Source organism: Scyliorhinus canicula, chromosome 11 (assembly GCF_902713615.1).
Source record: "Scyliorhinus canicula chromosome 11, sScyCan1.1, whole genome shotgun sequence".
Lineage (NCBI taxonomy): Eukaryota > Metazoa > Chordata > Chondrichthyes > Carcharhiniformes > Scyliorhinidae > Scyliorhinus > Scyliorhinus canicula.
The window spans coordinates 36,124,452-36,140,380 of NC_052156.1; the positions used below are offsets into that span (position 1 = coordinate 36,124,452).

General features: G+C 45.1%; 1 protein-coding gene across 1 annotated transcript in view; it reads right to left on the reverse strand.

Moving 5' to 3' along the window:
• The window catches only part of dcp1a (decapping mRNA 1A), a 117,034-nt gene extending 101,564 nt beyond the window's left edge, over positions 1-15,470 (reverse strand). The window contains 1 exon segment of the mRNA XM_038812767.1: positions 15,283-15,470. Within this exon segment, the coding sequence (XP_038668695.1) occupies positions 15,283-15,414 (132 nt within the window). The 5' untranslated portion in view covers positions 15,415-15,470.
• Positions 15,471-15,929: the final 459 nt, after the last annotated feature.

Below are 15,929 nucleotides of genomic sequence, written 5' to 3' on the forward strand. Positions count from 1 at the left end.
GCTCAGTGGTTAGCACTGCTACCTATGGCATTGAGGACTTGGGTTCGATCCCGGCCCCAGGTCACTGTCTATGTGGAGTTTGCACATTCTCCCAGTGTCTGCATGGGTCTCACCCCCATAAGATGTGCAGGTTAGGTGGATTAGCAACGTTAAATTGCCCATTAATTGGAGAAAAAAAATTGGGTACTCTTTAAAAAAAAAATTTTTTTTAATTAATTGTTTTTCACCTCTTCAGGTGCTTATCCAATTCCCTTCTGCTCCAATCTTGTTAGGAATCGTTACATTTTAAAGAGGTATCCAAAAAATAAAACAGTAATTAACTGACAGAACAACACCACATAATAGCACTATTTTAAACAGAACAACGTCACACAATATCACTATTTTAAACAAAAACAAACTTTTGTACATCAAATATAATTAAATAATGTCATCCACAAGAGTTCCTATATCGTACAAAATCTATAAAGATCATTCAATTTTCCTGGGACCAACTCAAAAGTAGATCACTGCTCTCTGGAATTTACTCGGATTTCTCTTGTTCCAGCTATTCCCCAAAGTACAAATTTCATGGGCATCCTTCCATTAGCTTTTGGCTAAGCAACCCTCCAATTTCTTTACTGATCTCATGGCTCTCATGGATTCCGTAGCTCAAGCAAACATGGGCCTCTCAGTGACATTTGCATACTTGTTTAAAACATCAGAAAACTGTCTTGGTTTCCAATAGCCCTCTTCTATGGTTTCAAACTGTAACCAAGCCCTCCAGAACTCCAACTGAAACTAGGTTAACTGCCTGTCACTGAGGATTACAACAGGTTTTTTTCTTTAGCTTCAAGCTCAATAAATCTTCCAGTAATTTTTCCCCTCATCAACTTTGTCTTACACTGTACTGAATACCAGCTCCCAATTCCTGGCTGTGATAGATCTAGCATTTACCTCACTTCAAACATAGGCCTGGCTTTATCTCAACTTCCACAGAGGTATAACCGACATAAGATCCAAAGCTAACACAGTCTAAGCTGCTTTTCCAAACATTGCCTGCTGGCCATGTCATAACTAAATTCAGTGATAACTCAAAACAAAAAAATCTCACTATGTTCCACCCATCTCCATGGCAATGTGACATATATGGCCTGTTCCCAGGTACAAATGTAGCTTAACTCACTTTTGCTTCCAAATATTTATGGGAATAATTTATCCTCATGAATAACTTATCCTTACTGGAAAAATTGCAAATATAATTTCTCTAGTTCTTTAACTGAGTAAATGGTCATACTTCGCATGTGAACACTACTATCTGAAAATTCCCCTCAGTCACTCACAATTCACTTTGAAATATGTTGAAGTTCCTTCACTGTTGCTGGGTCAAAATCTTGGAAGTCCCTCCCTAATCACACAGTGGGTGTACCTAACACCACAGGGATTGCAGAGGTTCAAGAAGGCAGCTCACCACCACCTTCTCAAGGGCAGCTAGGGATGGGAAATAAACACTGGCCTAGCCCATGACACCCTCATCCCATAAATGAAAATAAAACCTGTCAATCTCTTAACATAGCTACAGCCTTTTAAATGCAATAAACTTTGAGCTTGTTTGAGTTGCATTCCTTTCAAGGCTCCTTTTGTCAGTTTCTAGAACATAACAGTGCAGAAGGAGGCCATTCAACCCATTGAGTCTGCACCGACCCACTTAAGCCCTCACTTCCACCCTATCCCTGTAACCCAATAACCCCTCCTAACGTTCTTTGGTGACTAAGGGCAATTTATCATGGCCAATTCACCTAACCTGCACGTCTTTGGACTGTGGGAGGAAACCGGAGCACCCGGAGGAAACCCACGCAGACATGGGGAGAACGTGCAGACTCCGCACAGAGTGACCCAGTGGAGAATTGACCCTGGGATCCTGGCGCTGTGAAGCCACAGTGCTATCCACTTGTGCTACCGTGCTGCCCGATATCTGGTTGAGAAGCAGATACAGTTAAAACTTTAATTTCTAAAACTAAAGATTATATCCTCAAACAGGTAAATTGTGAATTAGATATTCATAACACTTCTGAAAGTCACAATTGAATCTGCCCGCATTATTGAGGAATGCATTCAAGATCCTAACCAATCGCTGCATAAATTTTTTTGCATGTCACTATTCGTTCTTTTGCCATTCACCTTATATTAATCTCCTCTCGTTCTTCACTCTTCCAGAAATGGGAACAGTTCTCTCTATTTACTCTGTCTCAACCACTCATGATTTTGAACACAGCTATCAAATTTCCTTTCCAACTTTGTTAAGGAGAACAGCCCAAGCTTCTCCAATCTATCCGTGTTACTGAAAAATGACAACAAACATGGAAACAATGAGTTCAAAAATGAGTCTTTTCTAAATTCATGGGATCAGTGTCCTGGCACATTTGTATAACTAGGGATAATAATAGAGCTTTTCACTAAAAGGAGGGGTAGGATTTAGTTGAACAGAAATTTAGAAATTAGAAGAAAAAAATGAAGGCAACAGTGTAGTGTGGTAATTGGATCAAAATCCTGAAACTCCTTTCCTAAAGCACCATGGCTGTTCCTACAACACATGGACTGCAGTAGCTCAAGAAGGTAGCTTACCACCAACGTCTCAAGGGCAATTAGGGATGGGCAATGATTGCTGACTTACCAAGCGACACCCACATCCCATGAACAAATAATAAAAAATAAATTTGGTAAGGACAAGCAAAGTGGGGTAGATAAGAAATAAGAGGTGCAGACCATTTGGCCCATCAGCCTGCTACGCCATTGAATAAAATCATGTCCTTAATGCTACTTTCTTGTCTGTCATAACAGTGAGTCCTCTGAAGTTCCAGAAGTATTGGATTTATGATTCTAGACCAAATCCCCATTGCAACCAGGTTGATCTCTAATCATCTTGATTTGTAACTTGCACTCTTTAATCAGTTGGATTCACCTTCAGAAATAGTACCAGGCTCAGGTAAAAAAAAGTCATATTGATCATAGTTGAAAACAAACAAGAGGGAAGAGAGTTGAGGAAGTGTCAAAAATTATGCTTTAGGCACCACAGATAAAGATGACAAAGTAATTAAACAGGAATAGAGAAATAACAAATGAGAGAGTGAAATATTAGAGCTGAAGGGAAGGCGAGTCATCCAAATAAGCCTTCTAAACAGAAATGCATGGAGTACAGAAGAACAAACCATAAGTGCAAATTCAACTGGGTATGGTTTGGTAACCTTTAGTGAGACTTGGGTGCAAGATGGTCAGGACTGGGAACTAAATACACTAGGTTATATGGTCCACAGGAAAGATAGGGAAAACGGCAGATTGAAAGGAATAGTTTTAGGTGATTAGGATGAAATCACTTTAATGGTAAGAGAGGAGATTTTAGGAGGAGAATTTTAAAAACTGAAAAGGATTTAAGACAGTAGTGGAAGCTGTGCATAGGCCACTGTGAGCAGCTGGGAAGAAGTGACAGAATGTGTAAAGCAAAGAGGAGACAAGCATGTTTTTAAAAAAATAATTTACAGGATATAGGTGTCGCTGGCTAATCTAGCATTTATTACACATCCCTAGTTGCACTGGAGAAGGTGATGTCCAGCTGCCTTTTTGAATTGCTCCAGTCTATGTGGTGCGGGTTTACATTCAAACAGTGCTGTAGGGAGTTCCAGAATTTTGACCCAGCAACAGTAAAGGAACGGCAATATTTCCAAGTCAGGATGATGAGTGGCTTGGAGGGGAAATTCCAGGTGGTGGTGTTCCCAGGTATTTGCTGCACTTCACAGTATGGTAGGTTATGGGTTTGCAAGGAGCCTTGGTAAGTTCCTGCAGCACATCTTGTGAATGGCACACACTGTTGCCACTGTTCGGCGGTGGTGGAGGGAGTGAATGTTTGTGGAAGTGGTACAAATCAAGCAAGCTGCTTGGTCCTGGATGGTGTTGGGCTTCTTGAGTATTGCTGGAGCTGCACTCATCCAAGCAAGCGGGCAGCATTCCATCTCTGGTTAATGGTAACCCCCAGAATGTTGATAGTGGGAGTTGATGGTAATGCCATTGAATGTCAAGGGGCGGTGGTTAGATCCTCTCTTCTTGGAGGTGGTCATTGCCTGGCATTTGTGTGGCACAAATGTTACTTCCCACTTGTCAGGCGAAGCCTGCATATTGTCCAGGTATTACTGAAGCAATCCATGCACAAATGCAGCATGTGAGTCGTCACAAATGGTGCTAAACTTTAGGCACTCATCATCCTTGACCTTATGATGGAAGGAAGGTCACTGATGAATCAGTTGAAGATTGTTGGGTCCTGGACACTCCCCTGAGGAAGCCCTGCAGTAATGTTCTGGAACTAAGATGACTGACCTCCAACATCTCCTTTCATGCCAGGCATGACTCAACATGTGTCCCCCCCCCCCCCCCCCCCCCCACCCCCCACCGATTCCCAATGACTCCAGTTTTGCTGGGGCTCCTACAGGGTCAAATGCTGCCTTGATGGCAAGGGCAGTCACTCTCACTTCATCTCTGGCATTCAGCTCGTTGGTCCATGTTTGAACCTAGGCAGGAATGAGGTTAGGAGCTGAGTAACCCTGGCGGAACCCAAACTGAGTGTCAGTGAGCAGGTTATTGCTAAGTAAGAGCCGCTTGATAGCACTGTTGATGACCCCTTCCATCGTTTTACTGATGATCAAGAGTAGACTGATGGAGCAGTAATTGCCGAGTTTGGATTTGTCCTGCTTTGTGTACAGGACAAACCTGGGCAATATTCCATATTGCCGGGTAGATGCCAGTATTGCAGCTGTACAGGAACAGCTTGGCTAGGGATACAGCAAGTATTGGAGCACAAGTCTTTAGTACTGGTGCTGGAATATTTTCAGGACCCATAACCTTTGCAGTATCCAGTGTCTTCAGCTGTTTCTTGATATCATGTGGAGCAAATCAAATTAGCTGAAGACTAACACCTGTAATGCTGCGGATCTCTGGAGGAGGCAAAGATGGATAATCCACTCAACACTTCTGACTGAAGATTGTTGCAAATGCTTCAACCTTATCTTTTGCACTGATGTGCTGGGCTTCTCCATTATTGAGGATGGGGATATTTGTGGAGCTTCCTTCTCCAGTGAGATGTTTAATTGTCCACTGCTATTCACGACTTGATGTGTTGTAGTCCTGTGTTGTAGCTTCACTAGGTTGACACCTCATTTATAGATATGTCTGGTGTTGCTCCTGGCATGCCCTCCTGCATTCTTCATTGAACCATGGTTGATCCCCTGGCTTGGTGGTATTGGTAGAGTGGGGGATATGCCAGGCAATGAGGTTGCAAATTGTGGTAGAGTACAATTCTGCTGTTGCTGATGGCCCATAGTGCCTCATGAATGTCCAGTCTTGAGTTGCTATATCTGTTCGGCACGATAGTAGTGCCATACATGATGGAGGGTATCCTCAACAAGAAGACGGGAATTTATCTCCACGAAGGCTGCATGGTAGTTACTCCTACAGATACTGTTATGGACAGATGCATCTGTGGCAAGCAGGTTGGTGAGGATGAGGTCAAGTATGTTTTTCTCTCTTGTTGGTTCCCTCACCAACTGCTGCAAACACAGTATAGCAGCTCTGTCCTTTCGAACCCGGTCAGCTCGGTCTGTGTGGTATTATCGAGACACTCTTGGTGATGGACATTGAAGTCATCCAGCCAGAGTACATCCTACGCCATTGCCACCCTCAGTGCTTCCCAGTGGTGTTCAACATGGAGGAATTCTGATTAATCAGCTATGGGGGGGGGGGGGGGGGGGGGGGCAGTTCATGGTAATCAGCAGAAGGTTTCCTTGCCCATGTTTACCCTGGTGCCATAAGGCTTTGTGGGATCCAAAGTTGATGCTGAGGATCACAGGGCAACTCCCTCCCAACTTATACCTGTCACCTCTGCTGAGTATGTTCTGCCCATGCATGAAATGTCCTGTCCTTGTAACAAATGCAAAATGGTATTGATAGGTGATTTTAACTGCCACGTAGAGTGGATTAAGCAGACTAGTAACTAACAGAAAGGAATTGAACTTTTTGAATATGTCTGGAAATGTTTTCTACAGCAATATGTCCTTGAGTCAACAAGGGAATGTCAAATTAGACTTCGTAATGAGCTCAATTTAATTACAACCTCATGGTGTGTGAACATTTACATAACAGCAATCATATGATGAAGTTCAATATAGTGTTTGAAAGACACAAACACACAACAGCCTCTAATATTCTAGGTTTAGGCATGGTCGACTTCAATGGGATGAGAATGTTCACAGTAAACTAAACAAATCCGTTGATGGGTAACACGATAGAAGACCAGTGGAAGATGTTTAAAAAAGAATTAGTGATACGTAACCAATCTATAGCCCCAGAGGCAAGAGTTCTATTGGCTAGAAAAGGCAGCCATAGACTATGTCGGATTACATAAGCTAAACAGCACAGAAACAGACAATTCACCCCATCCAGTTCATGCCGGTGTTTATGCTCCATTCAAGTCCCCTCCCACTTTCCCTCATCCAGGTCTACCATTGTAACCCTCTATTCCCTTCTCACTCATATGCTTGTCTGGTCTTTAAATGCATCAATACTATTCACTTCAACCACTCCTGGTGACACTAAGGGCGCGATTCTCCCAGAGAGGGAGAAATCGTAAGGCTGGCGTCAAATCCGGGCGGGTTTGGCGCCAGCCTCCCCCTCCCCGACCGGGAACCGATTCTGGTCCCCGGTCGGGGCTAGCATGCCGCCGCCGTAAACTCCGGCATCGCGGGCTTAACGAATTTCGTTAAGCCCGCTTGCCAGAGTTTGCGCCGGCTGACACGTCACATGACGTCAGCCGCGCATGCGCGGATTGGAAGACTCCAACCCGCGCATGCGAGGATGGGAAGACTCCAACCCGCGCATGCGCGGATGACGTCATCGCGCATTTGCGCGAAACCCGCGCATGCGCGGGCCGGGATGCCCCTCAGCCGCCCCGCGAAGTGATACAGCGGGGCGGCGGAAGGACAAAGAGTGCGCGGGTATCGGACCCGCTGCCCGCGATCGGTGCCCACCAATCGCGGGCCCATGGCACCCTTGGCACGGCCGTGGTACTGCCGTGCCAATCGGTGCCATGGTTTTAAAAATCGGCACTTTACGGCCGTTTTTACGAACGGCCAGACCAGGTGTGTTTGCCATTCGTAAAAACAGCCATAAAGGGCTTGGAACTCGGCCCCTCGGGCAGCTGAGAATCGCTGCTGGCCGGAAAAAAAACGGCGGCAGCGATTCGTATCGGGAGTCGGGCGTGGGGGGGGGGGGGGGGAGAATAGCGGGAGGGCGTCAGACTAGCGTGGCCGTAAAATTTTACGAACCCCGCTATTCTCCGCACCGTCGTGAGTGCGGAGAATTGCGCCCTAAGTTCCCCATTCTCGACACTCTCAGGGTAAAGAAGTTTCTTCTGAATTCCCTATTGGAGTTCTTGGTGATAGTCTTATATTGTTCTATTACACTCTTCCCTATGAGAGGAAACATTCTCTCTGTATCCACACTATTAAAACCTTTCATAATTCTGAAGACTTATTTAGGTCATCCTGCAGCTTTATTTTTTCAAGAGGCACTGCATATCAATCTTTTCCTGAACATCTAAAGGAGGTAAGAGAAAACATACAACCGTAGGAAAACATACAAAAAAAGCAAAATAATAGTGTAAATCCTGAACAGCCAATGGCGACAAAACTTACAATAAGAGCTTTAAAAAAAGGAGTATGAAAATAAACTTGCAAGGGTAGCGGGGTATAAAAATAAGAAACTACAATTATATTTTTAAAAGGGTGGTCAGGAGCAATGAGAGCCTTTGAAAACTGATTGCGGTGGTGTTGTTTATGAAAATTTTTTAAATGGTGAACTTGCTGAATAATTACCTTGCATCAGTATCTACACCAGATGAAGTGGTCAGCATGCTGAACATCCTGAAGTAATAAATATTGAATCAGGGACAGGGATTCACCAAAATTAACATCGGCAAAATAACACCAATGAAGAAAATAATGGCACTGACTAATGATAAATCCAGGGGACCAGATGGTTTTCATCCCAGGGTTTTAAAAGAAGTAGATGAAAACATTGCAGATGTCCTCACTATACTCTTCTGAAGTCTCTTGATTCAGAAACTGTTTACTGCGTCACTTTGTTATTTGAGAACGATGACAAAAGGAAACCAGGGAATCACTTGAAACTGTAACGGTAGGATGACTGAACACCTTGAAAATTTTCAGCTGATAGTACCACCTTAGATTTGTTAACAGGTAGGTCATGCCTGAGAAACCCAACTGAACGTCTTGAGGTGACAAAAGTGGATAGGAAAATACCTAAAGATGTTTGTTCTCTGCATTTCTTGAAGGTGTTTAATAAAATTACTCATAAGAGACTGTTCGCTAAAATTGAAGTTCATAGACCTAAAGGCAAATTATTGGCCTGGTTAGGAAACTGGCCAAGTGGCTGGAGACAAGAAAATTGCAATAATTAGCAGATGCGCTAATTGGCAGAATGTGACTAGTGGTGTCCCACAAGTATCTGTGTTGCGGCTTCAACCAATCACCATATTTCTGGATGGTAGGCTAGAAAGGCGTATATCCAACCCTGCCCATGATATAAAGATAAGTGGCGCTATAAGTAGTATAGATGGACACATAAAATTACAGAGAGATATTGATAGATTAAATTAATGGACAAAATTGGTAAATAATGAAAATCTGGAAACCATGGAAATCCGAAGAAACATTGGTTTTCATGTCCATAGATCATTAAAATGTCATGGTCAGGTACATAGATAATCAAATACACTAAAACTGCCTTTATACCAAGAGGGATAGAACATGAGGGGTAGGAGTTATTCTTTCGCTATGCAAAACCATGGTTAGACCACAGGTGAAGCACTTGAGTGGTTAATTAATTTTATTCTTTTATGATTGTGGGCATCACTGGCAAGGCGACCATTCGTTCCCATCCCCAATTGTCCTTGAAATAGTGTGTTTTGCGAGGCCATTTCAGTGGGCAAATAAGAGCCAACCACACATTGCTTTGGACCTGGAGTCACATGTCTGCCAGACCAGGTAAGATTTTCTTCTCTCTCTTCCGGTTGCGGTGATGTGGAGCTAAGCCGCACGTTCGGTAGCTCCCGCTATTTTTGGTCTTTTGGGCTCTTTTAAGGGCCTGCAGCGGTGCTGTTTGGACTTTTCCCCGGTTTGGAACACATCCACTGCACTTATCTGCCGGTGGATGGACTGGACCAGGAGCGGAGCGGTCAAAAAACGGCTTTGGAGCAGAGAAAGGTGCGAGGCAGGAAAAACAAGATGGCGGCGGGCAGGAAATGAAATGAAATGAAAATCGCTTATCGTCACAAGTAGGCTTCAAATGAAGTTACTGTGAAAAGCCCCTAGTCGCCACATTCCAGCACCTGTTCGGGAGGCTGGGATGGGAATTGAACCGTGCTGCTGGCCTGCCTTGGTCTGCTTTCAAAGCCAATTTAAATTCCACCAGCTGCTGTGATGGGATTTGAACCCATGTCCCCAGAGCCTGTGCCCCTGGATTACTAGTCCAGAGACATTACCACTATGCCACCGTCGCACGCACATACATAGAACATAGAACGATACAGCGCAGTACAGGCCCTTCGGCCCTCGATGTTGCACCGACATGGAAAAAATCTAAAGGCCATCTAACCTACACTATGCCCTTATTATCCATATGCTTATCCAATAAATTTTTAAATGCCCTCAATGTTGGCGTGTTCACTACTGTTGCAGGTAGGGCATTCCACGGCCTCACCACTCTTTGCGTAAAAAACCCACCTCTGACCTCTGTCCTATATCTATTACCCCTCAATTTAAGGCTATGTCCCCTCGTGCTAGCCACCTCCATCCGCGGGAGAAGGCTCTCGCTGTCCACCCTATCTAACCCTCTGATCATTTTGTATGCCTCTATTAAGTCACCTCTTAACCTTCTTCTCTCTAACGAAAACAACCTCAAGTCCATCAGCCTTTCCTCATAAGATTTTCCCTCCATACCAGGCAACATCCTGGTAAATCTCCTCTGCACCCGTTCCAAAGCTTCCACGTCCTTCCTATAATGAGGCGACCAGAACTGTACGCAATACTCCAAATGCGGCCGTACTAGAGTTTTGTACAACTGCAACATGACCTCATGGCTCCGGAACTCAATCCCTCTACCAATAAAGGCCAACACACCATAGGCCTTCTTCACAACCCTATCAACCTGGGTGGCAACTTTCAGGGATCTATGTACATGGACACCGAGATCCCTCTGCTCATCCACACTACCAAGAATTTTACCATTAGCCAAATATTCCGCATTTCTGTTATTCTTTCCAAAGTGAATCACCTCACACTTCTCCGCATTAAACTCCATTTGCCACCTCTCAGCCCAGCTCTGCAGCTTATCTATGTCCCTCTGTAACCTGCAACATCCTTCCGCACTGTCTACAACTCCACCGACTTTAGTGTCGTCTGCAAATTTACTCACCCTTCCTTCTGCGCCCTCCTCTAGGTCATTTATAAAAATGACAAACAGCAACGGCCCCAGAACAGATCCTTGTGGTACGCCACTCGTAACTGAACTCCATTCTGAACATTTCCCATCAACTACCACTCTCTGTCTTCTTTCAACTAGCCAATTTCTGATCCACATCTCTAAATCACCCTCAATCCCCAGCCTCCGTATTTTCTGCAATAGACGACCATGGGGAACCTTATCAAACGCTTTACTGAAATCCATATACACCACATCAACTGCTCTACCCTCGTCTACCTGTTCAGTCACCTTCTCAAAGAACTCGATAAGGTTTGTGAGGCATGACCTACCCTTCACAAAACCATGCTGACTGTCCCTAATCATATTATTCCTGTCTAGATGATTATAAATCGTATCTTTTATAATCCTCTCCAAGACTTTACCCACCACAGACGTTAGGCTCACCGGCCTATAGTTACCGGGGTTATCTCTACTCCCCTTCTTGAACAAAGGGACCACATTTGCTATCCTCCAGTCCTCTGGCACTATTCCTGTAGCCAATGATGACCTAAAAATCAAAGCCAAAGGCTCAGCAATCTCTTCCCTGGCTTCCCAGAGAATCCTAGGATAAATCCCATCCGGCCCCGGGGACTTATCTATTTTCACCTTGTCCAGAATTGCCAACACTTCTTCCCTACGCACCTCAATATCATCTATTCTAATAGCCTGGGTCTCAGCATTCTCCTCCACAATATTATCTTTTTCTTGAGTGAATACTGACGAAAAGTATTCATTTAGTATCTCGCTTATCTCCTCAGCCTCCACACACAACTTCCCACCACTGTCCTTGACTGGCCCTACTCTTACCCTAGTCATTCTTTTATTCCTGACATACCTATAGAAAGCTTTTGGGTTTTCCTTGATCCTACCTGCCAAAGACTTCTCATGTCCCCTCCTTGCTCGTCTCAGCTCTCTCTTTAGATCCTTCCTCGCTTCCTTGTAAATATCAAGCGCCCCAACTGAAACTTCACGCCTCATCTTCACATAGGCCTCCTTCTTCCTCTTAACAAGAGATTCCACTTCTTTGGTAAACCACGGTTCCCTCGCTCGACCCCTTCCTCCCTGCCTGACTGGTACGTACTTATCAAGAACATGCAATAGCTGTTCCTTGAACAAGCTCCACATATCCAGTGTGCCCAACCCTTGCAGCCTACTTCTCCAACCAACACATCCTAAGTCATGTCTAATGGCATCATAATTGCCCTTCCCCCAGCTGTAACTCTTGCCCTGCGGGGTATACTTATCCCTTTCCATCACTAACGTAAAGGTCACCGAATTGTGGTCACTGTTTCCAAAGTGCTCACCTACCTCCAGATCTAACACCTGGCCTGGTTCATTACCCAAAACCAAATCCAATGTGGCCTCGCCTCTTGTTGGCCTGTCAACATATTGTGTCAGGAAACCCTCCTGCACACATTGTACAAAGAATGACCCATCTAATGTACTCGAACTATATCTTTTCCAGTCAATATTTGGAAAGTTAAAGTCTCCCATAACAACTACCCTGTTACTTTCGCTCTTTTCCAGAATCATCTTCGCCATCCTTTCCTCTACATCCCTAGAACTATTAGGTGGCCTATAGAAAACTCCCAACAGGGTGACCTCTCCTTTCCTGTTTCTAACCTCAGCCCATACTACCTCAGAAGAAGAGTCCCCATCTAGCATCCTTTCCGCCACCGTAATACTGTCTTTGACTAGCAGCGCCACACCTCCCCCTCTTTTGCCCCCTTCTCTGAGCTTACTAAAACATCTAAACCCCGGAACCTGTAACAACCATTCCTGTCCCTGCTCTATCCATGTCTCTGAAATGGCCACAACATCGAAGTCCCAGGTACCAACCCATGCTGCCAGTTCCCCTACCTTATTTCGTATACTCCTGGCATTGAAGTAGACACACTTCAAACCACCTACCTGAACACTGGCACCCTCCTGCGAAGTCAAATCTGTGCTCCTGACCTCTATACTCTCAATCTCCCGTACCCCAAAACTACAATCCAGGTTCCCATGCCCCTGCTGAATTAGTTTAAACCCCCCCAAAGAGCACTAACAAATCTCCCCCCCAGGATATTGGTGCCCCTCAGGTTCAGATGTAGACCATTCTGTCTATAGAGGTCCCACCTTCCCCAGAAAGAGCCCCAGTTATCCAGAAATCTGAATCCCTCCCGCCTGCACCATCCCTGTAGCCACGTGTTTAATTGCTCTCTCTCCCTATTCCTCATCTCACTATCACGTGGCACGGGCAACAACCCAGAGATAACAACTCTGTTTGTTCTCGCTCTGAGCTTCCATCCCAGCTCCCTAAAGGCCTGCCTGACATCCTTGTCCCCTTTCCTACCTATGTCGTTAGTGCCAATGTGGACTACGACTTGGGGCTGCTCCCCCTCCCCCTTAAGGACCCGGAAAACACGATCCGAGACATCACGTACCCTTGCACCTGGGAGGCAACATACCAAACGTGAGTCTCTCTCGCTCCCACAAAATCTCCTATCTGTGCCCCTGACTATTGAGTCCCCAATTACTAATGTTCTACTCCTTTCCCCCCTTCCCTTCTGAGCAACAGGGACAGACTCCGTGCCAGAGGCCCGTACCCCATGGCTTACCCCTGGTAAGTCGTCCCCCCCACAAGTATCCAAAACGGTATACTTGTTACTCAGGGGAACGACCGCAGGGGGTCCCTGCACTGACTGCTTCTTCCCAGTCCCTCTTACAGTTACCCATCTATCTCCAGTCTTTGGTGTAACTACTTCCCTGAAACTCCTATCTATGACCCCCTCTGCCTCCCGAATGATCCGAAGTTCATCCAGCTCAAGCTCCAGGTCCCTAACACGGTTTTTGAGGAGCTGGAGTTGGGTGCACTTCCCACAGATGAAATCAGCAGGGACACTGACGGCGTCCCTCACCTCAAACATTCTGCAGGAAATACATACATACATACATAGGATGGATATATTAACCTTGGAGGGAATGCATCAGGGATTTACCAGAATGATACATGGACTCAAGGTGACCAACCATCCCTTTCTTTAAAAAAACCCAGGATTATCCAGTCACTTCACTGGCTGTCCTGTTTTTGTATTCCCAGGACACTGCTAGTCCTGTATTTTTACAGTTGTAATTGGCTCACGACCTGGAAAACTGTCTGGAGTCAGTCACCTCTTACAACTCCCAATAAGAGTTAGAATTCCTGCAATGCATGAGGCCATTCAGCGCATAGAATCTGCACCATCTCTTGGAAAGAAAACCCTACGTAGACCCACTCCCCCACCCTATCTCTGTAACCCCATCCTACCTACACATCTTTGAACACCAAGGGGCAATTCAGCATAACCAAACTGCAGAGCTTTGGACAGTACGAAGAAACCAGAGCAACCCACACGGACACGGGGAGAAAGTGCAAACTCCACACACAGTCACTCAAGACTGGAATTAAACCTGGGTCCCTGGCAGCAACACTAAACACTGCACTCCTGTCAACAGCCCCGAGAGTGGTTGAACTTGTAGGTGGCAGGTTTGAATTACACATGATTCTTTTTCACTGGATTCCTGTAAAGGACCCCTGTCCCCAAGTGTCCCTTAATTTATCATATAAAAGTATAGGTCAATCTGTATGGACTCCAAGGGCTAAATTACAAGGAGAGATTAACCAAACTGGGGTTGTATTCCCTAAAATTTAAAACCATCTAGATAGATAGACATCAAGACATAGACAGCAGCTATTTCTACTGGCTAGGGGGGTTAAAACTATAAGACACAGTTTTAAAAATTGCAGGCTTCCCACACAAAGGATGATTGAATTTTGGACTGTCTTCCATCAACAGTAGCTGATTTTTTTAAAAATTAGTTCATGGGATGAGGCCAGCATTTATTGCCCATTCCTGAGCGCATTTAAGAATCAACCAGGTTGCTGTGGGTCTGGAGTCACATGTAGTCCAGACCAGATAAGGACAGCAGATTTCCTCCCCTAAAGAACATTACCAGTTGGGATTTTACAACAACCATCATTAAACTTTTAATTCCAGATTTGTTTTTCTACTGAATTCAAATTTCACCATCTGCCATGGCAGAATTTGAACCCGGATCTCCAGAGCATGACTTTGGGTCTCTGGATTGCTGGTCCAGCAACAATACCACTATGCCACTGCCTCTCCTTGATCAATTATTAATTTTAAATCAGAGATTGATATATTTCCCTTAACCGAAGATACAAGGTTGGGCAAAGGCAGGAATGGACTCCCAGTCACATCATAGATCAGCTATGATCTCAGTGATGAACGAACAGGCTAAAATGGGCCGACTGTCGAGCCTCTTTTACAACAGTTTTCAGAAACCGATGATTGAGAAGCTGGAGGGACATACGAGGGCAAAAGGAAAAGGTTATGTTTGATGGCGTCAGGTGAATTCGGAGAGGAGGCTCCTGTGGAACATGAGCAGCGGAAAAGAGCAGATGGACCTGCACATTCTTCAGCTCAAGCTGCTTGGTCTTCGCCTATTCGTCTAACTTCAATACTCGGGCCTCCGAAAGATTAGACCTCAACAGGTTTACGCTGCCGGTACCAAATAGCAGGCGAGCTGCAAACCTCCAGCATACAGCTCCGAATTGAAAACTTACACGGCTTGTTCCTCCCCTTCCCGCCCCTTCCCCCACAGTACAGCAGTGAGTGCCGGGGTCGCCGCCGTTTTCGGTCATTTCCAGCGCTAATTTAACAAACCCCAGCTTACCCACTCACTGGCCTTTGGGTTAAAAGTGTACAACGCAACCTGGCTGGTCACATCGACGATAGTGGAGATGAAAGGGTCGTTTTGCTTCAGAGCAGAAAGGCTGATATCGCGGCCTTTGCTCAGGCCCTCCATGTTGGATTTGCCGAGCCTGTTGTAAAGGAGAAACTCGAGCTGTCCCCTCCCCCTGACCTACAGCCTTCCGGGAGAGACGGAAAGAAAACATTGGCTGCATGCAGCAAAATATCCGCGCGCCTCAATAGCTTTCACTTCGCAAAAACCAAACGCGTTGTTTTTTTGGTCAGCTCCCTCCGCCGTTTGTCATTAAAAATGGTCAGGGACGAAAATTGTGTATGGGTCTGAGGAAAAAAAAAATCCCCACTAAAGTTTCATTTGAAAAATAATCATTTTACAGCCGAAACCGATCTCTCAGGACACGTCATCGATATTTTTTATTCGAAGGTGATATAGCTGTTATACACGTTGAAGAACCAATCGACCCATTATATATATCGATCAGTTTGCAATTTCTAATTGAGCGGAGGTATTTTCCTCCGTTCCTGGATTGTAATTGATGGAAATGTCGGCTCTGGCAAATCCTCAGTGGGAGATTTTTTTTTTAGTCGCTAATCTTATAGCTGCTAAAATGT